This window comes from Triturus cristatus, chromosome 5_2 (assembly GCF_964204655.1).
Source record: "Triturus cristatus chromosome 5_2, aTriCri1.1, whole genome shotgun sequence".
NCBI classification, from domain to species: Eukaryota; Metazoa; Chordata; class Amphibia; order Caudata; family Salamandridae; genus Triturus; species Triturus cristatus.
Genome location: NC_140588.1, coordinates 626883104 through 626906736, shown reverse-complemented (window position 1 = coordinate 626906736; position 23633 = coordinate 626883104). Strand labels below are relative to the sequence as shown.

The window sequence follows — 23633 nt, the reverse complement described above, 5'->3', positions numbered from 1 at the left end:
CCAGATAAATAGCTTCTTCCGAGCTCAGCTTTCCTCTGAGAACACCCTGCTATTTTTTTGTAAACATTCTTAATTATCTGCACCCTTGATAGTCTCAAGTGTGAGAGACACAATGTTGCCCTTTTTATTGTCTGCCGGCATTTTATGAGCATGTAAATCAAAAAAGGGGGGAGATAGAGGCCAGGATAGAGAGGAATCAGCCCCCTTACTCAATGTAACAACCAAGAAGAGTCCCCTCTGTACCAAATGGGCTATCTTTCCACTGCCCCTTATAGTTTGGAAACAGAAATGTTCCTTAAAAAAACCCTCACCCACCAAGATGTCCCAAGGTGGCATGCTTCGGCATTTTCTGAGTTTCAATGAATGGTTTTGATATTTGGACCAATTTTCCCAATTTTTCCTCTGCTTTTCCTATTTATTTTACTTCAGTTATTTAAGTTGGTTGGGACCTTAACTTATCTTTTTTCTTTTAATGTAAATGTTGTTGGTTAATTGATACATACACCTATTAGCATGTCTCTGAGATTTGTCCTGCAGTTCTGAACAATACCGATTACAAAGAGCAGCTAATGTTATCCTTTCTGAAACACAGTAGAATGCTTTGCTTATGCATTGTTGGTGCTCTTTCGCATCCCATATCAAGACTGGCTTGATGTCACTTTTCTACATGTGGTTTTATCAAACACACTCGCAAACGTGTACATTCTTTGGTTAGGTTGTTGGTAAGTAGTGTGTAATTTTTAAGATAATATTAGGAAAAAATAAATATGTGTTTATCATGGCAGGGTGTATTTTTGCACCACTCTATAAAATATAGCAAAACATTAGTACACCATTCACTAAAGTGTGAAGCTAGTGTGTGCTCATGTGTTAAGTGTGTGTCTATATGCATAAACAAACACATAATTACATATTAGGTTACGTATTGAAATATGTAATAGGTTTTCATGTGGGTGCCTGTGTCTGTGCGTAGATATTGCTGTGTAGTTCACAGCAATATGTCTACGTTGTTAAGAAAATGTATGCATGCCATGAATTATCAAATATTTGCTTTTCTCGGAGTGCCCATCCCACTTTCTTTGTTCATGCCATGCAATGGCCTGAGACCAGCATATTGGAAAGAACAGTGCATACAAAACAATGTCGTAGTCATTTATATAAAATCCAAAAGATAGCAAAGATGTTCCTTTTCCTCAAACGCGTGTAACTGTCCAGTTTTCCCCCAGAAACGCTGTATATTTATAATGGCATTTTCACAACAACGATGCAGGCCCCAGCTCTTCCGATATTAAGAGGCACGTCCTGCAAGACAGGCAACAAACATACTTTTATTAGCTGACAAAAAACGTATTTCTTGCGTTATTGTTCATTTTATTCAATTTTATTTGAATAAACGCCTACACGTACAAACAAATCACAAATTACAAACGTTGCATAGGAAAGCATTATACACGTCGCCTAAATACCAATATAGGGCATAAAAGCAAGTTTGTTCCCAAGCTGTCACTCAACCTAATTTACTTAATGAAGAAGGACCTTTAGGGCCAACTCGATTATAGCGAACGAACTTGCACGTTGTAGAGTGGAAGCATTTTAGCGCTGCACACAGCTCATTTGCTAGGGGTGAATTTAAAGTGTCGAAGTTCCTCCCACCTGCTTCAATAAGGCCATATGGCACGCTATGTGCTGTTTTCAATGATCCTTCTCAGTCTGTCCAATTTTAATCCGCCATGGGATGACCTTTTAAATTCTAGGGGAGCTAGATAGGCTGTTAACTTGCAGGCCAGCTACCTGAAGGGAGACAGTCTTATGCCGCACCTACCCTGGTTCCAGGCTCTACTAGTCTCCTCCTAAATGCATCAGCTATGCCTGACATCTGTTGTTTCAGTCTATGCTCCTGGCATTACAGTGCACAGCACCACTGATTAGGCAGTTCTGCTGTGGGCACAACCACTTTTTGTCATTAAAGGATGCAATACTGCTCTAGGTGCAGTTTACGCTGTACAGTCACATATGTTCTACTTTTTCCTGCCAAAGCTGTCTATAAAAGAAGAAGCCCAGCAAGAGGATATCATTTTCCATCACCCATCAGCACAGAAAGTGACATAACTGGATCTCCCACCATCCACATACATTGAAAATAACATCACTGAATTTCCGATCATACATTTGGACAGGAAGTGACATTAGGTGTTTTCCCACCAAAACCGTCTTTAAAAGAAGAAGACAGGCAAGAGGACTTAATTTCCCATCACCCATCAGCATAGTAAATGACATTACGACACCCTGCACTCCTCCACCCTCCCATTACCTACTTATTGGCAGCTGCAACACAGATGTCCAATAGACACACCCAGTGTAGGCGCTACTGGTGTGCCAAAGGCACGTGCGACTGCCAGTGCCAGGGAACCCTCGATCGTTAAGGATTTCATCTCACACTCAGTCCCTGTCACCAATAGCACTGCCTCCCAGCAACTCTGCGACAAAAAATCCAACTTCTTTCACTGAGAAATTGCAAAATCTACAGCAGCCTCACACAACTAACCCAACCCCAGAGAACTTGTTGCTAACCTACCCGCCACCAACCATGATGGCCATCTGACTGAATGAACAACCCTCACCAGAAACAACACAAAGGCAATCATGTGGACCATCCTCTCAGTGCCCCCACCACATCCACAACCTGGGAACATAACCAATCACCCCAACCCTGACCCACATCACCAATGTCTTCATCACATCTGCCTCTTTCCCGGATGAATGGAAACTTGCATTAATCAATGCCCTCCTCAAGAAGCCCACAGATGACCTGAATAAACTGAACAACTTCTGACGCATCTCCCTGTTTCCCTATCCAGCCAACGTGATTGAGAAGGACATCAACAAGCAACTCAAAACCCACCTCGAACTTCAGCATCTTCTAAAAAACACATCAGGATTCAGAAAAAAACACAGTGCCAAAATAGCAATCATTGCAGCCACAGACGACATTTGAATCATCCCGGACTGAGGAGAAGCAGAGGCCCTCATCCTTCTCAACCTCTCAGCAACCTTCAACACTGTTTTATATAACACCCACAATAGAAGGGCTCGCCGAGATTGGCATACAGGTATTTACTCTCATATGAATGTGTTCCTACCTCACAGGAAGAATCCAAAGAGTCAGTCTGCCACCCTTCACAACAGAGACTTAGAAATTGATATGCGGAATGCCACAAGGATCGTCCCTCAGTCCCACCCTTTTAAACATATACATGACAACACTTGCCAACATCATCTGATCACAAGATATCACCATCATCTCCTACACCAATGACACCCGACTCTTCCTCTCTCTGACGGACAAAACAACCACCACCAGAACAAACTTCATCAATTGCATGAGCATGGTAGCATACTGGATGGGAATCAAGTGCCTGCAGCTCAGCTCCAACAAGACGGAACTACTGGTCTTTGGCAACAAGACCTCCTCATGGGACTCCACCTGGTTGCCTTCTGAGCTAGGACCCAAACCCACAAACCACACAAGAAATCTAGGGATTATCCTAGATGACAAACTAACGTGACCGTTCAAGTTAACATAGTGTGCACCTACTGCCTCCACATCCTACGCATGCTGTAAAAAATCTTCAAATGGTATCCTCAAAACTAAAGTTGGGTGGAACTTACAGATTTACACTCCATTCTATTCCACTGAGTTAAATAAAAATTGTGTGAGACACCGCGGAGTTCCACGAATGGGAAGAATTAGGCATGTCACACTGCTTTTGCTGATTTGTAGCATTGGGAGCTTAATCTGTACTGACAAATCAGTGCAAACTGCACTATGTTGCACGCTGGAGGGTGCCGCTTCTTGAGTTGATGTTGCTGTCGCTTCAGTAGATTTTATTCTGGAGCTGCAGCTTTTTGACTGTGAATGGTGGTGACCACTCACGACTGCCCGTGTTGGGAAAATATCGCCGGGTTCCCTCCTTATGACCTGAAATCATGCTAGGAGATGCCAAATCTTGCTAATGCTCGCTAACTTACCGAATATGCCCAGATCTCCACATTACATGTATAACACAGAGTGGCTGAAATTCCGCCAACTCTGATGGCGGAGCAACATTTATCACCCACCCCTTCTCAGAGCACCAGATGGACCATCATGCAAGCACCCATCACCAGCAGGCTGGACTATGGCAACACTCTCTATGCCTTAATCTCCAGACAACTCTTACGCAAGCTCACCTTGGTTTTGCTCGTGTCCCCATTGGGTCTCTCAGCTCACCCACGAGAGTCTGTCCGGAGATGGGCGGGCCTGGAAAAGGGTGGCACTGCCATGAAGGCCATTTTCCTTCCAGCCGCTGCAGGCTGGATCTCAGGCTCACTCTACCTCGGGCAGTGTGGTCGGCTTCAAGAGATTACTGTCAGCATTCTTCTCTCCCCGACCAGGGGCGGCCAGGCAGAACCTCACTGGCCCCGCCCTCTCAATCGCAGCTTCAGCTGGCAGGAAGGGGGGGCATGGATTCTACAAGATGCAGGGAAGATAGCTCCATGGGGGCCTCACTGTAGAGGCTCAGTCCCAGTGTCACAGCTCCCTTCATTGTGGCTGTCTATGCCCCCAGCAGGCAGGAGAAAAGAGCTTACCAAGTGCTGACTTGGGGCTAGAGCACAACAAGCAAAACATACACCATCAGCATGTATCGAGCGACTGCCTCGGACTGGCTTGCCAAAACTTAACTGGGAGTACCCTCACTCCCAGCCCAGATCACACTGCTGCCAGACTCACAGAGGCAAGAGTCCCATTTCAGAGATGCTCACGGTGCCACCTAGCTAGGCCACTGTTGAGAGCACAGTTGGCACACACACAGGAAAAGCAGGCCGACGAGCACAGATAGTCAGCTTGCAGATGGGACGTCCCTTCAGGACGGCAAGCAGGTGATCCAAATGGCAGTTCCTCCTAGCACACAGCAGTCCTCTGGTTTAGAACCAGCAGCATCTGGTTACAAGTCTACAAAGTGTCTAATTCATGGAGTCACAGCCACTGTACTTATAGTCAAAAATTATTTTTTTCCTGGGGGGCATTTCAAATACTGTATAGAAGAGCACAAATCCCCTATTCACATCTCAGGACCTGGTTCCGGACACACCACAGAAGGGTGAAGACAACATTGTAGAAGGTATTCACAGCTATATTCAGTTGTAGGTACAACTCCTTCCACCACTTTAAATGCAGACCAGGCCTGTTCAGGTGCAAGGGAAACTCCTGCCGCTACTCTAAATTCAGCCAAGGTATATTCAGCCTAGCGCTGGGTCACCCAGGAAAGGTAAGACACACCTCAACCCCCTTGTGACTGTCTAGAGTGAATGCACATCCCCTCTCTCCTGTCAGTCAAAACCAGATGGTAAATAAACATCCAGGCAGGGCACAAAAACACATAAGCACACAGAAATGCCCATTTCTAAAAGTGGCACTTCTAAAATAGCAATGACAAATCTGCTTTCACCAATAAGCAGGATATATCACTACTATTCCAAACATACCAAACGCGGTCACGCTACCCCTCTCATGTCAGAAATTACCACTGAAGCACATATCAGGGAATCCCCAATGCAAAACTATGAGAGGGCAGCCTCACAGCAGTGAGAAAAGAAATAGGCTGTTTTTCACTATCAGGACATGCCACACAGTTAAGGCACATGTCCTACCTTTTACCTACACAGCACCGTGTCCATAGGGATAGCTAGGACCTTCCTTAGGGCTGACTTATAAGTAGTACAAGGGGAGTTTCAGACATGTCAACCACTTTGCATGCCACATCACTGCATCAGTAAACTGCACGCGCAGATCCTTCAGGGGCAGAGGCCTGAAACAGGTTTGAAAGGTTACTTCAGTAGGTGGCACAAGCACTGCTGCAAGACTATTAGTGGTACAAAAGAGGGTGGTGATGGACGGAGCATCAGAACCAATCAAACACTCACACCCAGTCAACAGATCTGGGTTTGATCCATCACCGTTCTTTAGCCCACTCTGCCACCCCAGTTCAGACATGGCCATATGCAAATCAGTCTGACCCTGTGCCTCATGGGAACAGTCCAGCCCGAACTGCCAAGCCATGCCTTCCCTGGACCGGAAACAAGCTTCCTAGGACCGGTTTCTGGCATTTCAGCCTTCTTCAGCCAGGCTTGCTTGAATCCAGTGGCAAAGTGAGCAAGGGACTCACGTCTGAGCATACCCTGCCAACTTATGGCGAACAAAGCGGTACAAAAGAGGGTGGTGATGGACGGAGCATCAGAACCAATCAAACACTCACACCCAGTCAACAGATCTGGGTTTGATCCATCACCGTTCTTTAGCCCACTCTGCCACCCCAGTTCAGACATGGCCATATGCAAATCAGTCTGACCCTGTGCCTCATGGGAACAGTCCAGCCCGAACTGCCAAGCCATGCCTTCCCTGGACCGGAAACAAGCTTCCTAGGACCGGTTTCTGGCATTTCAGCCTTCTTCAGCCAGGCTTGCTTGAATCCAGTGGCAAAGTGAGCAAGGGACTCACGTCTGAGCATACCCTGCCAACTTATGGCGAACAAAGCGGTACAAAAGAGGGTGGTGATGGACGGAGCATCAGAACCAATCAAACACTCACACCCAGTCAACAGATCTGGGTTTGATCCATCACCGTTCTTTAGCCCACTCTGCCACCCCAGTTCAGACATGGCCATATGCAAATCAGTCTGACCCTGTGCCTCATGGGAACAGTCCAGCCCGAACTGCCAAGCCATGCCTTCCCTGGACCGGAAACAAGCTTCCTAGGACCGGTTTCTGGCATTTCAGCCTTCTTCAGCCAGGCTTGCTTGAATCCAGTGGCAAAGTGAGCAAGGGACTCACGTCTGAGCATACCCTGCCAACTTATGGCGAACAAAGCGGTACAAAAGAGGGTGGTGATGGACGGAGCATCAGAACCAATCAAACACTCACACCCAGTCAACAGATCTGGGTTTGATCCATCACCGTTCTTTAGCCCACTCTGCCACCCCAGTTCAGACATGGCCATATGCAAATCAGTCTGACCCTGTGCCTCATGGGAACAGTCCAGCCCGAACTGCCAAGCCATGCCTTCCCTGGACCGGAAACAAGCTTCCTAGGACCGGTTTCTGGCATTTCAGCCTTCTTCAGCCAGGCTTGCTTGAATCCAGTGGCAAAGTGAGCAAGGGACTAACGTCTGAGCATACCCTGCCAACTTATGGCGAACAAAGCGGTACAAAAGAGGGTGGTGATGGACGGAGCATCAGAACCAATCAAACACTCACACCCAGTCAACAGATCTGGGTTTGATCCATCACCGTTCTTTAGCCCACTCTGTCACCCCAGTTCAGACATGGCCATATGCAAATCAGTCTGACCCTGTGCCTCATGGGAACAGTCCAGCCCGAACTGCCAAGCCATGCCTTCCCTGGACCGGAAACAAGCTTCCTAGGACCGGTTTCTGGCATTTCAGCCTTCTTCAGCAGTTCGGGCTGGACTGTTCCCATGAGGCACAGGGTCAGACTGATTTGCATATGGCCATGTCTGAACTGGGGTGGCAGAGTGGGCTAAAGAACGGTGATGGATCAAACCCAGATCTTTTGACTGGGTGTGAGTGTTTTTGATTGGTTCTGATGCTCCGTCCATCACCACCCTCTTTTGTACCTCTTTGTTCGCCATAAGTTGGCAGGGTATGCTCAGACGTGAGTCCCTTCCTCACTGTGCCACTGGATTCAAGCAAGCCTGGCTGAAGAAGGCTGAAATGCCAGAAACCAGTCCTAGGAAGCTTGTTTCCGGTCCAGGGAAGGCATGGCTTGGCAGTTCGGGCTGGACTGTTCCCATGAGGCACAGGGTCAGACTGATTTGCATATGGCCATGTCTGAACTGGGGTGGCAGAGTGGGCTAAAGAACGGTGATGGATCAAACCCAGATCTGTTGACTGGGTGTGAGTGTTTTTGATTGGTTCTGATGCTCCGTCCATCACCACCCTCTTTTGTACCTCTTTGTTTGCCATAAGTTGGCAGGGTATGCTCAGACGTGAGTCCCTTGCTCACTTTGCCACTGGATTCAAGCAAGCCTGGCTGAAGAAGGCTGAAATGCCAGAAACCGGTCCTAGGAAGCTTGTTTCCGGTCCAGGGAAGGCATGGCTTGGCAGTTCGGGCTGGACTGTTCCCATGAGGCACAGGGTCAGACTGATTTGCATATGGCCATGTCTGAACTGGGGTGGCAGAGTGGGCTAAAGAACGGTGATGGATCAAACCCAGATCTGTTGACTGGGTGTGAGTGTTTTTGATTGGTTCTGATGCTCCGTCCATCACCACCCTCTTTTGTACCTCTTTGTTCGCCATAAGTTGGCAGGGTATGCTCAGACGTGAGTCCCTTGCTCACTTTGCCACTGGATTCAAGCAAGCCTGGCTGAAGAAGGCTGAAATGCCAGAAACCGGTCCTAGGAAGCTTGTTTCCGGTCCAGGGAAGGCATGGCTTGGCAGTTCGGGCTGGACTGTTCCCATGAGGCACAGGGTCAGACTGATTTGCATATGGCCATGTCTGAACTGGGGTGGCAGAGTGGGCTAAAGAACGGTGATGGATCAAACCCAGATCTGTTGACTGGGTGTGAGTGTTTTTGATTGGTTCTGATGCTCCGTCCATCACCACCCTCTTTTGTACCTCTGTGTTCGACATAAGTTGGCAGGGTATGCTCAGTCGTGAGTCCCTTGCTCACTTTGCCACTGGATTCAAGCAAGCCTGGCTGAAGAAGGCTGAAATGCCAGAAACCGGTCCTAGGAAGCTTGTTTCCGGTCCAGGGAAGGCATGGCTTGGCAGTTCGGGCTGGACTGTTCCCATGAGGCACAGGGTCAGACTGATTTGCATATGGCCATGTCTGAACTGGGGTGGCAGAGTGGGCTAAAGAACGGTGATGGATCAAACCCAGATCTGTTGACTGGGTGTGAGTGTTTTTGATTGGTTCTTATGCTCCGTCCATCACCACCCTCTTTTGTACCTCTTTGTTCGCCATAAGTTGGCAGGGTATGCTCAGACGTGAGTCCCTTGCTCACTTTGCCACTGGATTCAAGCAAGCCTGGCTGAAGAAGGCTGAAATGCCAGAAACCGGTCCTAGGAAGCTTGTTTCCGGTCCAGGGAAGGCATGGCTTGGCAGTTCGGGCTGGACTGTTCCCATGAGGCACAGGGTCAGACTGATTTGCATATGGCCATGTCTGAACTGGGGTGGCAGAGTGGGCTAAAGAACGGTGATGGATCAAACCCAGATCTGTTGACTGGGTGTGAGTGTTTTTGATTGGTTCTGATGCTCCGTCCATCACCACCCTCTTTTGTACCTCTTTGTTCGCCATAAGTTGGCAGGGTATGCTCAGACGTGAGTCCCTTGCTCACTTTGCCACTGGATTCAAGCAAGCCTGGCTGAAGAAGGCTGAAATGCCAGAAACCGGTCCTAGGAAGCTTGTTTCTGGTCCAGGGAAGGCATGGCTTGGCAGTTCGGGCTGGACTGTTCCCATGAGGCACAGGGTCAGACTGATTTGCATATGGCCATGTCTGAACTGGGGTGGCAGAGTGGGCTAAAGAACGGTGATGGATCAAACCCAGATCTGTTGACTGGGTGTGAGTGTTTTTGATTGGTTCTGATGCTCCGTCCATCACCACCCTCTTTTGTACCGCAAGACTATTAGTAGCATTTAATTTAAAGGCCCTGGGTATATAGGATACCACTGTAGAAGGGACTTCCAGTTAAATTAAATATGCCAAACAGGTGTAGACCAAACTTACCATGTTTACAAGAGAGAGCACATGCACTTTAGCACTGAACCGCAGTGTTAAAGTGGGATGACCCTGCAATATCGGCCAAGTCCAACACCTCCAATAAGAGGAGAGGCAATTGCACAGAAACCTCTGTGTGAGTGAATACTTTCACAAGTGCAAAACTGGATTATGTGAGTTTTAAGTGGGATTTCATTATTGACTTGTTTTGGGCAAAGCTCTCCCATTGGTGCCGTTTTATTATAATTTTTGTAGGAGTTGGTGCACCTATCCCCGTGTCAGATATCTGTGAGCAGGCAGATGAGCCTGCCACAAGGACAAGTCCTCATGGGCTTGTTGACTCCTCACCAACCCAACACTTCTCTCGCTGTCTGCTCTTCTAAGCCTGATGTCCTTGCGGACTCGCTGGGCAACTTCTCCCATTGTTCGTGAAAAAACAGTGTTTTTCTCCAGGTCAGAAGGGCTGTTTATCACAGCATTTCAATTGTTTTACTCTTGGTGGAGCACTCTAGCCACAAGGAGAGTTGATACTGGGCTTCCTGGCCTCTAAATATTTGCATATTTCTTAAATGTAGTTCCAAGTGATCTAGGAGAGCTCAGATATCTGCCATCCAGCACCCCTGACTAACCTGTCTGTAACCTGCACAGCAAACTGGCTCTTTCTCTCCAAACTCCAAAACTTTAAAAGGAAGCTCGTGGAGTGAGTGGTGCAAAAGGTCTCCCTCCTTACCTTAGTCCTTATGAGAAAGGCATGAAAAGTCTTATCAGTGGAATGACAGCTGATTACCCTATGCAGAGTTCACCTCCACCCTTTTCCTCTGTCAAGAGAAGATTATTCCCCTAGATATGGGTCTATTGTTTGAAGGAGACTTTAATTTTACAGCTGGACAGCTCATTAAGGGTTGACTACAAAACCCAAAGTATATGAAGGAGTGGAAATATGAGCAAAATCATCCTACCTTTGCACTTAGAACCTTTTCAATCATGAGGAAAGAGAATTTATTGTATTCTCTTTACTTAGCCAATGCTTAGCCAACCCTTGATACAGCTTTCATTTACAACGTGACTACACACAACCACTGCAGACTTACACTGAAACACAACTTATTCTCAATAATGCTCTACAGACTCACACTATGGTCAAAGAGAAATTTGGATGTTATTGTTTGATGGACAGATTACAAACAATTTACTCAAATTCCCATCTGTGCAAGGCTTCCTGTACACATATACAGGACCAAGTTAGACAGTAGTTTTACTTGCTCAGACCAGACACGTAAGAACATGCATGTGTATCTGTGTTGAAATATAACATGTACAAAGCCTCTTAACCCCAGCTATACAGCAACAGACTTTAATTTCAAATGCTGGCACTCACAGTTGGTAGTACTCACATCAATTTCAGCAGAGCTAATTATTAGTGAAAATCCATTAACAAGATTCACTCACAACAGAGGTCCAAAATCCAGTGGTTAAAATATTAGGAAATCCAGGGGGGGTAATCAGGGCAGAACATGTGCTATGAATAACAATACTATTCTAATACTAATTGAGGTGCTCACTTCCCCTAGAGAGCTACAGGATGATCACCATGACTGAAATTGTGGGCAAGATTTTTGAATAACATCTCTTAAAAGTTTCAAAGCGTACTGCATTGTATGTGTCATATAATAGCATGACACCATGATTCTACTTAATAGACAGACATACAATGTACTCACAATGAGTTTTGATATAATTTGTGCGATTAATAATTTAGCTACATAGTAATTATTGTACCCAAAATACAAATAGGGGAGAATGTGGCACTGTCACAAATACCACCAAATGGGCGTAGGCAAAGTTGCATTTAAGCACTGCTACTTTTTGACATCTATTTTTGTAATGGTCCAGAAGCCTTAAAATAAATACAATATTTTCTACCCAGGTTGAATACAGAAACAATCCAATTTCTCTTTAATGAAGATGACACAATGATTGTAACCTGACTTCTACTGGTTTGCAACATGCCCAATGGAAATTTGATGATTGCTGTCAGTTTAACTGTTTAAAGATTTACGCAGGGAGAACAAACATAATAGTCAGTGGTGTAACATTAGCGCCCGAGCTCCAAGGGGCCCCTCTAGCACTGAGCACAGGTGGCAGGCTCCTGACTGGTTCTGGGGACCCATGCACTTTGCAGGGGGGAGGGGGCTCAAGTTTCCTTACGCCACTGGTAATAGTGTTCAGATGGACGCTGACAAAGTGTAAATTACTCTGGACACCACAACTGTCCTCTTGAAATTGTTTATCTAGGAGTGTATTTCTCTTCTAATTTGTCATTCACATACACATTGGTTCATTATTGGGTATCCAAAGACGATTGCTGGGACTTAAAGTAAATTAGATAACAACATGTGACATAAGACAATCAGGCTCTAAGCAAAGTCTGTGAGCTAGGCATTGTGAGCTTGCTAAGCTATGGGCATGTGGTAATACCCCATTCAGACCCAGATATATTTCTGTCACCTAGAAATGATGTCTGAGATTGGCACAACGCACCCCTGGGTTCACACTGAGGTTAGAATTAAGCTTGATGAATATTGTATATGATCATTATATGAGACCGTCAGCAAGTTGTCATCCTATTACAACAGCAGGAGAAGGGAACATTTGTTATATTATTAAAACACTGTAAAAGACGAAGTAGATGTTTAATGGTATGTTAATCTGACATTCATTTTATGATCGTTGAGCAGAATACATAAGAGGAATTTATCTCCACGAGCAAAATATTCTGGAAGAAATGCATTTTTAAAATTTGAAAGTTATGAGCTGTATAAGTTGTTGTGTAGAATAAACTCTAAATATGCATGTACAGGAAATGCAAATCAACTAAAGTTTTTAGAAAGGTGGATCAAGAAGTAAACAGTCCTCTCTGTCGAGTTGATGCTCGAACACTGACCCATGCTGTTCTATTTTGAGAAGCAATCACTGATTGTCAAAGTTCAAAGTTTTTTAGTTGATTTAATTTAGACTTCTGCTGAGATCAACAAATACCAAAAATAAACATTTAAAACATTTGTTGTATTACACTTTAAACAATTTTAAAAAGATCTTTAAATTTTTTTACAAATTATAACAGACAAATTCATAAGGTGGCGATTTGCATAACATGATTAAACCTTGTGCAGAAAAAACATTATATCCAAAACAAATGTGCTTTATAACCCGCCGCCGGGCCTCTTCCAGGATCGGGTTTGGGCAGACTAACAATACATGAGGTAAATCTTGTACTCTTCCATTACACAAATCACAGATTCCTTTTTGTGTTTCTAGGTTGTTCCATTTAGCTTTATATCCTTTTCATGGGAGGATTCCAAACCTCAATATAAGAATACAGCGCCGTACCCTGTGTTCTAGTAGAAAGTGAACGTATTGCTTGGGAGATTTACATTCCATGCTTTTTACATATTGTACATAGTGTTTTAATTGGGAGCAGTGTTCTACATCCAAATCAAAACGTATTCTTGGTGTCAGGTTCTTTAAAAAAAATCTTCAAATGTGCTGGTGTCCAGGTTCCAATTTATAATGTGCCTTTAGGGAGCCTAGGTCAGTGTGTAAAAGCTTATACGCCCATCCTATTATGTTGGAAATAGCCCTAGCGTATGTGCTGGCTAGGGATAACGCTAGGCATATTGCTTGGACCCGGACGGCTTGATTAACTTTTAACAATTTATGTAAAAGATTCCCTTCTCACTTTTACTGGTTGCCAGGTTTTGATGTGTATATATTCAAGGGCATAAGATGAAATAGGAGGAATTTTCATAAGAAAACCCTCTTGCAAGGGTTGAAAGTGCCTGGTCCCAGTGGAAGAGTATAGCCTCTGCAGTCTTTGACTGATTATCAAAGACTTTTATAATGTACCAGCTTTTATAGTAAGAAACATACGCTGATGAAATTAACTTGTATCAGGTACAATGAAATAAAAGCACATTTGGGTATGAACTAAGGTTTCACAGCCTGTTACTGCATTTGAGCCAATAATCAAAATGGCTGGTAATACATGAACTGTATTTTTTTTTGCAAATTCTTAGGCTGTTTTTATATATGTCCACTGTTTATAGTGACCAAAATCAAACATATAAGTTAACTTTACATTTGGAATGTGGAACTACTTTTTTCCATAGTTTCGCTAGAGTTTCTCGCTCCAGTGGTGATATACACCGAGGTGAAATATAGCACTGCATGTGAAATCTGAAGAAACACAGCCTGTGCATTTGGTGAATAGATGGCATATAATGATAATATACTCATTGCAAGTTACTGATTTGGTACACAATATTACACCTAAAAATGCACACAAAGTGCATTTTTATGTAGTATGGTGTGTAACATTTTAGTAACTTGTAATTATAAAAGCGGAGGCCAATATTCTGTTTTTGTGGCCATCTTATATGTTGGTGTCTTCCACTTTGCAGAGCTGTCAATGTTGTGGTAAAACAACTACCAATAGGGCTTATTTACCCATAAGTTATATAGGGAATTCTTTTTTTCGAGGGAAATTAAGGAAACTATTTATTTAATTGATTTAAGTCTTAAATTGTGGCACCCACAGGTATTATAGTATGCACCAATGAACTAACATTGTCCTTCTTAGTCATCTTTTAATGTAGTAAAGTTGATATGTTAAATATAGTTAAATACCATGAAAGAGTAAAGGAATAATCGAGTGCATACATTTTTCCACATTTTGTACTTATTGCTTTATGAATATTTGTTTGAAATAGCCAACAGAATGATAATGATGATGATTACCTGTGTCCATTCATTAGTCTGTGCATCATACGACTCCACAGTGTTCAAGTATGAATTTCCGTCATACCCGCCGACAGCATACAGCTTATCCCCCAGTGGACAAACCCCAACAGCATCTCTGGGCACACTCAGGGGAGACACAGTAGTCCAGTTGTCCGTTTTAGGGTCGTATCTGAAAAATATGAGTATTTATGAGAATATTTAATGACTGACTAAAAAAATGTGTTTGGTAATTTTGGCTTCATTAGCTAATTATAAGTGTTATGGCCCAGATTTACTAAGATTTTGCATTAGGGTTGTGTCACTTATTTGGCACAGCACGGCACAAATTCATGTTGGGACTTACAAAGCCATGCAAATCTCATTTTGAACAGTTGTGTAAAAAAAAAAGTAATGCAATGCCGAGCACAGTGCTGCCTTGCATTATCTTGTATCAGATAGGTGTGAAATAGACCGTACATGGGTGCTCCCATGCATCCACCCATGTATTTTGATGTAAACCCATCTCTATAAAGACTTGTAAACATATATTTGCCCCAAAATAATGTGTGTGCCTGAGGCTGTAGTTACAAGACAAAAATCTTTATTTATCCTCGTTATTTCCTTTTCGTCAGTGTGCTGCATTCGGCATTCCACATACAAAGAGGAAATAGCCTATAAGGATATTTTTGTGCATGAAGGTGTCCCTTCTTGCACAAAAACTATTCCGACCTGCGTTGGCTTTAGACACCCACAAGTGCACCAGCACCAGTAGAGGGCACAACTGCACCATATCTTTGAAAATGTGGCACTGTTCTGTTCTCTTTCACACAATGCAGCATGACAACTGTACTTGCTGAGCTGCGTTACACGAAATATGAATAAACATGCTCATACGTTTTTACTATAATCAGCCCTATTTGTGGGATAATGTGTTAATTTCACACTCCATGATGAATAGATGCGAAGAATAGGCTTTCTTCAAAAATTTAAGGTAAAAGGAAATTGTTGTACAATTTTTCAATCATCCACAAGATGGCAACCAAAGCACATTACAGAAATAAGTAAGCAGTACTTCATATCTTACCCAACAGTTCTGAAAAACTGACTGGACCGCAAAGTTGGAATTCGACGCAATGCCAGTTTAAATATTGTCTTAAAAGTTGTATAGTACAAACAGGGATATCTGATGAAAATAATAATAACAATAACTAGCACCCTCTTCTATTTATTCCGTATAAAGACCCATATTTATGGTAAAATGTGCGGCGAAAATTGTCTTTTTTCTTGATATTTAATAAAGCTAAAACGGAACAAATATGAACTTCTTCAATCTTCCACATGATGGCGTCAAAAGCATATTGCAAAAATAATCAAAAGTCTCCTTCTCTACCTATCCTAGTAGTGCTAGAAACCCGAACTTGCTGGTAGTTCAGTACAGATAACGAATAGTCAAGTCCTACAAGGTGTGAAGTACAGCCAAAGACATCGCATACAAATTATACTAGTCAGTCTACTCTAATGTTTAACTGTTTTCTCTCTTAATGAGAATAATATTTGAGTGGCAGACGAGTGTTCGGCCGTAAACCTAATTGTAAAGGTAGAGATAAATCATACAGAGAACTAATAAAATGAAAAAATAGCCAATTGTGCATTGCCTGCTACCACAATAACGTCTATGTTTTTGTTATTTACAAATATCTAATCACCAGTACAGCAGTATCAATGTGTATTGGATATAAAGCCTAATTTATAGAAGTTGTGCCATGGATTAAAATAGTCAGTTGATAATATGCCTTTGAGAATTCCAATAGAAGCCCATGTTCTGGTGTGAACCTGGGCTTCTATTGGAATTCTCCAGGGTATATTATCAAGCCCATTATCGCCGCTTTAGCGGCAGTTTTCTGCCGCTAAACCGGCGATAATTTTAACGATAATATGACCCAGTGTTTTCTAGCCAAGACAGTTTATATTCAGAAAAAAAAACTGTGAATCAGGTACATGAGTAAGCATGTTGGACCCTGAAAATTCAAGAATAAGCCACACCTTCGTATCCAGTAAGACACATCTGGTAAAAGAAACTTTTGTGAATCAGTCCTCTTTTTTTAAATGTTTTTAAAATATTTTTATTGTTGTCAAAAGAGGAAAGTCATGAAAAGTATTTATAATGTAGCATTTCAGCAGTACTTTGAGGTTACATATAGATCAAATAATTAGTAATAACACCAGCTAACAAAGGTTAATGCATATTGCTACAGTGTACAAAGAAAACAAAAAATAAGTAATCAATCCCCCGTCCTATCTTGACGATCTTGTGCAAGTCTGCCCCATATAGAATCACATTTCTCCACAGAGCGTATTCCTCTAGCTTTGGCCAAAGCCTTCTCCCTTTCATAAGTTTCCATCATAATTGCCCACCATTCCGCCACTCGGGTGGCTTTGGAGAAATCCATGCCCTGGCTATGGCAAGTCAAGCTGCAACAAGAATAATAGATTGGAGGGATCTCAGGCCAGAGCTTGCTTCTTTATAGCTAACATATTCTCTTTCACTGTCAGACAATAATCCAAACCCTGGCTAAAACTTATAATATGCCTTGTTTTGTCGCAAAATGCCTATAGCTCAGGTCAGGTAGCAAACATATGTACTATATGTGCTGCAAGCAGCCTACATTTTGGGCATTTGCTCCTATTGCCCCCTATCTTCCATCTTTCAGCGCCCAGTTAGCTATCCTCTCCGGAGTGTAATATAGCATGCAGATCATCTGAAATTGTTGCAACTTTAGATTGATAGAAGGTACTGATCCATCTAATGTTTCTAATGCATTACTGACTGTTGTTGGGATGATGTCTAACCCCAAAGGATTGCTCCATTTTACAGCCATTTTTGCATTGCTGTCCATGCTAAGCTGACAGAAATGCTGATACATAGTACTTATTAGTGATTTCCGAGATATACCATGCAAACACGCCAATACCTTGGAGATCTCCAATGTCTTTATCGCTTGCCGTCTTAAGAAATAGTCCCTGATCTGCAGGTATTTTAAAAACAACTGACGTGGAAGTTCAAAAGAAAGTTGTAAGCTTTCGAATGTTCGGAAGCCATTTAAGTCGTATAAGTGTCCAAGCCGATCTACCCCATAGCTAGTCCATGACTTACAGGCAGATTCATGAAATACCTTTGGAAGCATCAGATTGCCCCATAAAGAAGACTGTCATGAGTAAGGGACAGAGAGCATCTAGTTAAAATTTCCCAGTCTACACGGTAAGCCTGATAGTCTTAAAGCAAACTCTCTTGAAGTAATTAGGATCATTGATTCTACATAGAAACATTCTAATGTCAGAGCCAATAGCAAGACCATGACAAAAGTCTTGATTCGCAGGTAACAAAAGGCTGCCAAGATGGCCAGCAAACGCTGCCCAATAATACAGTTTAAAATCTGGACGATTTAGCCTGCCTTGTTTGTAAGGAAGCTTTATAAATCTTATTGCACGTCATGCTTGCTTATAGCCCAAAATAAAGCTACTTATCACCCCCTCTAGTTTCTTAAAAAAGGAGTTAGGGATACCTAGGGTAATAGAACAAAATAAACATAAAAATGTTGGTAATACTTTCATTTTTAAAATATTACATCATCCTATTATGAAGATTGGCAATTTATGGCAGCTTCTCAAATTTTTGATAACAGATTGCAGCAAAAACTCATAATATATTCTCAGTATTTGCTCAATCTGCGGACAAATACCAAACTAAGGTAAGTGACTGTTAAACACACCCCCAGCATTGTTCTGTCAGAGTAAAAGTTAAGAAGCACTTGTGTCTTATTAGCATTGAGCTTATACCTGGAAAAAAGCCAAATGTGTCTGCTTCAAGTTTATTAAAGGCTACTGCAACTGCCAGGTCGGATGTAAAAATGGCTATATCGTCGGCAAAAGCAGCAACTTTCAGCTCAGAGAGCCCTGATCTCAATGGCAGAATGTGCGTATTAGAGTGTAATGCACGTAAAAATGGCTCAATATATAGCGCAAATAATAGTGGGGCGGGAGGACACCCCTGTCGAGTGCCAATATATATCGGAAAATGAGTCAATTGTAGACTGGAATAGAGCAGTTGAGCCACTTACTATATCTCTCATCCAGGCAAAATGATGAAAGTGTTGCCCATAGACAGCCCATACCACACGATCGAATGCCTTTTCGGCATCCAGCACGACCATCCCTATATTAATCATTGATTTTTTTGCTATATCGAAAACCACAATTGCAGTGTTAACATGGGTCGTGGAATCCCTACCCAGAATAAAACTATGTTGTTGACTCAACACTAATCCTGGGGCATCATAGGTGCCAATTGGGTTGCCAAAACTTTAGCAAAAATGTTTGCATCTGTGTTTATAAGGGATATCGGAAAATAGGAACTACGTTCCTGAGGTGGCTTATCCTTCTTTAGAAAAAAAACAATATTTGTCGTATTCCATGATCTAGGCACTGCTCCTCTGATGCCTTTTTTTTAATGACATCGCCCAGTGGTGGCACTATAATGCTTTTAAAGACCTTATAAAACTCAATTGGTATCGAGTCATCCCCTGCTACCTTACCAGAAGGTAGCATGGTCAGGGCTTCAGATATTATCCCATGAAGGATTTCCTGATTAAGAGAAGCAGTCTCTTTTTTGTTCAAACACGGGAGGTCACACCCTTTAATATATTCAAACATACCTTTTTAATCTAGTGAATGCGTTTTTGTATAGAACCTTTGATAGGACTGGAAGAATTGCTCAACTATTGAATATGAATGCATGTGTAATGTGCCATCCTACCCTTTAATAACCTTGATTTGCCTCTTAGCTTTATTGGCAGCAAGCTTGTGCACCAGCACACTCCGATCTGTTCCCCGTATTCATACTAAATTCTTGGTATAACTAGCAGCAATCTTTTCTTTAAGCGTCCTACCCAGGAATGAACGTTCATCTATTAATGAAATATACACCTGTTCCTGGTTTTGACACCCTTGTCGCATTGCCTCTGCGTGAAGGAATTCTAGCTTTATCAGCGCATAACAAGCAGTTATAGGTTTTTGGTTTTTTTTGCAGATTTTCTATAGCGTGAACTCGGCCCGAAGGTATTGTAGCGCTTTACATGAGCACCGGTTACGTTACACATTCAGGCACGGGGAGATTAAGTGATTTGCCCAGAATCACAGGATATGGACGTGACCCCGAGGCTCGAACCCTGGTTTCCAGCACCAAAGTCGGCAGTCTAGCCGAAGGACCACATCCTCTCCTAGTGATCTCCTCCCTATTTTTATTTTGCTGTAAGATATCTTGCTGGATAATCCCTCTTATATAAGCCTTCGTTGTGTCCCATACTATACAAGGGTAGGCAGTACCCACATTGTGTTGCAGGAATTCCGTTAACTTTTTATGAGTGAATGAGACAAACTCACTATCTGTTAGTAAAAAGCGCGGGAATAAAAAAGGATGCACAGCATTGTCTGATACTTGGGACTGGAAGGAAAGCAAGATGGGGTTATGGTCAGAAGATATCCTGGGACAAATTTCCATATCTGCAGATAGCAGTATTTTATCAGTGACCCAGGCCATATCAATCCTGGAATACTGTTTGTGCTGAGCAGAATAATATGTGTACCCTGAAAATACAGGGTGAAGTGCCTGCTATGCATCTCTCAGACAATCCAGCCGAGCTAGTTCGAGGATTGAGGCCCTTACCATTTTTAAAGTTGCCGCTTGGTTAGTAGAAACGGTACCATGATTCATGACACAATTAAAATCCCTCATAATTAGAAGCTGCCCCTACCAATCCAATAGCTCTAACGTTAAAAAATCCAATAAAGCAAGATTATCAACATTGGGTCCATGTATAATGTAAAACGCATATTTTATAGCATTAGTTTCAAGCTGCGCAATTTCCCATCTCAAGCAATGATCGGCAGAAACCCTAAGAACTTTATACTCGAATGACTAGTTCTCCTGGATAGCTGCCCCTCTTATAGAGACACTCTGATATGTACAGACAATTATTTGATAGCCTAAATGTTTTAGCAGACCCCTGTCTTTATAAGCCAAGTGAGTATCTGTAAGAAGCACAATATAGGGCCTGTACACTTTTAATTCCTCCTACACTAGTTGGCATTTACTTCCTATGTTAAAACCTGATATATTCTAGCTTATACATCTAATTAGCCACATTGGAACTTTATACCATTAGTGTGGTCATTGAATACCAGCCCATACTCACTGAGCCCCAAAGCCATTATTAGAATAGATAACAATGTATATGTTCATGTACTCTCAATTCCAATCGAAGTAAGCACAACCCACTGTCTACACTAAACTGATTAATGGTATGCCCACAACTGGGTCAAATTTATACAAAGGAGCACAGGGCCAAAACAGACTGGAAAAGAAGATATAACAAATCGGAATTTATTTGAGTTTGAATAATCATGATAATAGTACTTACATAAAAATTTGGACAATGTAACAGGCAATACAGTTTTTACACCTGAACAAAAGGTCCCACACAAAGAAAACACATAGACAACTCAATCAAACATCATACTCATAAATAAGACAAGACAGACATATACACTTCAATAATACATATTGATTTTCAATTGGATTTAAAATAAACATCCACAATGTACATATTGGACAAAACGCAAACTCGTGTGTTCCCAGTTCATAGGGGCATGTAGAATCTTCTGATGGGCACGAGAAGGTAAGAGCCAATGTACGTTTCGGTGTTCGCCCAGTCAGGGCTACACCTTCATCAGGGCAACGATGATAAGAGGCGTGTGGGACAAAACAGTCGAAACCTTTCAATGCAGGACGCTATTAGAGGTAAGTTCTTCTAAACGGTGTCGGTAATACCAAACTATTACATCTAATGGATAGGTGCATCAGTTCCCGAGAATGGTCCAATAGGTAACAGTCAAGGGAAACAACCTGGAACGGGCTGCTCGCCTGAGATATTTTTTTAGAGCGTCGGGAGTAGAATACCCCGGGAGGGGGGCCCACTGAAAAAGGAATCATCCCCTTTTATGCTGCCGGTGAACTGACAGCTATCAGGAGGCACCCCACCCAGAGTGCATCACCCATCCACAATGCATTACATGCAGTAAAATAACAATAAGAAAAAGAAAAAGTGTAGGAAATATAATTAGAGTATCAGAAAAAAGAAAAGTAGTAGCATACCAAGAAAAAAGATGAAAGAGCTTTAATACTCTATCTAGGCTAGTATATTATACCATAGCTTAACTTAATCAATGTAGCAGCCGCCTGTTGCCATTGAATTCTGACCTGCTTAGCCTCCAGGTCTGTATGGAAAGTCTGAGAGTGGCTGTCCTTGATGATCTTTAGGTACGCAGAAAGACCTGTGCACCCGCTGCTTTTAGTGGATCGATGAGCTGAAACAGCTTCCAGCGTCTGTCCATAGTGTTTTTGCACAGATCCGATCTAACAGAGATGGAAAAATTATTCTACCAATATAGGAGTGGCAGGACGAGCTTTGATAGATATTGCCTGTCTCAGTAGGAAATTACCAAAGAAAATAAGCATTGGTCTAGGATATCGTGACCTAGCCTTATATAAAAAAATTGGTAGTCTACGAGCATTCTGTATATGACAGTCCCTGTCCCAGTCTGCGAGATCCGGAAATGCTTTTTGAAATAGTTGCACTACAAAAGCTCAGGGTCAGATCCTTCCTTTCCTCCAGCGACCCCTAACAGCCTTAGGTTGTTCCGGCATTGCCGATTTCCAAGTCTTCGACTTTCCCCTGCGGAGATAATAAATGTATCAGCGACACATTGTTGTAGCTCCAATATATCACACTTGAGTGATGCCACTTTGCTAGTAACCTCTGATAGAGATTGCTAAATTGAAAGGTTATCCGCCCTAACCTGCACATAATGCTCTTGTGCTTCTAACCTTTGATCATGGAGCATCTCATGAATTTTGGAAAGCGAAGGCTCTTTAATGTCACGAGTAACCTTCGAGGCAGTCATCTCTGTAGTTCCCATCATTACTGAGGAAGAAAAACCCAATGATGGCCAGCTATCCAAAGAGTCAGGGCTTTTCTTCTGATTGATAGAGGAGTCATGTGCTCCAAAATTGTCTGTAGATTTTAGGTCTGAACCAGGACCAGTTCCTGATCCTGAGCCTGATAAGCAACATTTCATAGCCTTAACTTCTCTCTTAGATGTGACCAATTCATGTAGAGGGCTGCCATCAGGGCTGCCCTTTGTACGTGAGGCAGCACTAATATATCGCCAGTTTTCCTGGGAATCAATGTCCTTTTTAAAGCTTTTAATAGATCTAGTTTTACTCTTCTTCTTCCCAGGGGAAGGGCTTACCATTAAGTGTGTATCCTCTGAAGTTTTTCCGGGGTCCGAGAGGAATTTGCTTCATTAGATAGTGACGTAGCTATCATAAGGCTGCTGTTTGTCTCATGAGCCACTCCAATGGCCTGGTCATGGTCCTGTATCTCTTTCTGCAATGTAAAATAAGTACTGGTATTGGTTGTACCCTCATCTGCCATACGCTCTTTTCCTTCTGAATTGATTAAACCCAGTGAGCTTAAGATAGATAGGCCTTCCGTTATTAGGGTGGTCGAGCTTGAAATCCCATTCTTTTAATAATTAGTGGCCCCTTGGCTTAAGACACAGTGAAGCAATGAACACCAGTGCTAAGTTCAGAAAATCTTTTCTTTCATTCTTTCAGTAGTTGTTCCTTACCTCTGCCTTGAATGCAAATTACTCCCGAATATGGAGGACTAAATCAATAGCTGCAAGAAGGGGCCACTGAATCAGTCCACCATATTCAGGAGTATATTGCATCAAGGCAGAGGTAAGGAACAACTACTGCAAGAAAAAGTTTTCTGAACTAGCCACTGACCTTCATTGCTTCAGAGTGTCTTAAGCCACTGATAAATAGTTTGATTTGCGGCTGATTTACACAAAAATGTAACTTAGCTTCTATAAGGTATTTTGTATATATAAAACTATAAGAAGTGACATGGATCTGCAAAACTAAAGAAACTTACTCAACATAGATATTCATCTGT

General features: G+C 42.7%; 1 protein-coding gene across 1 annotated transcript in view; it reads right to left on the bottom strand.

The window, feature by feature from the left end:
- Positions 1–405: 405 nt before the first annotated feature.
- The window catches only part of KLHL4 (kelch like family member 4), an 826871-nt gene continuing 803643 nt past the window's right edge, over positions 406–23633 (bottom strand). The window contains exons 10-11 of the mRNA XM_085607742.1: positions 14575–14746; positions 406–1302 (exon numbers count right to left, since the gene is read on the bottom strand). Coding sequence (XP_085463868.1) covers positions 1240–1302; positions 14575–14746 — 235 coding nt within the window. The 3' untranslated portion in view covers positions 406–1239. The remainder of the gene's footprint in view (positions 1303–14574; positions 14747–23633) is intronic.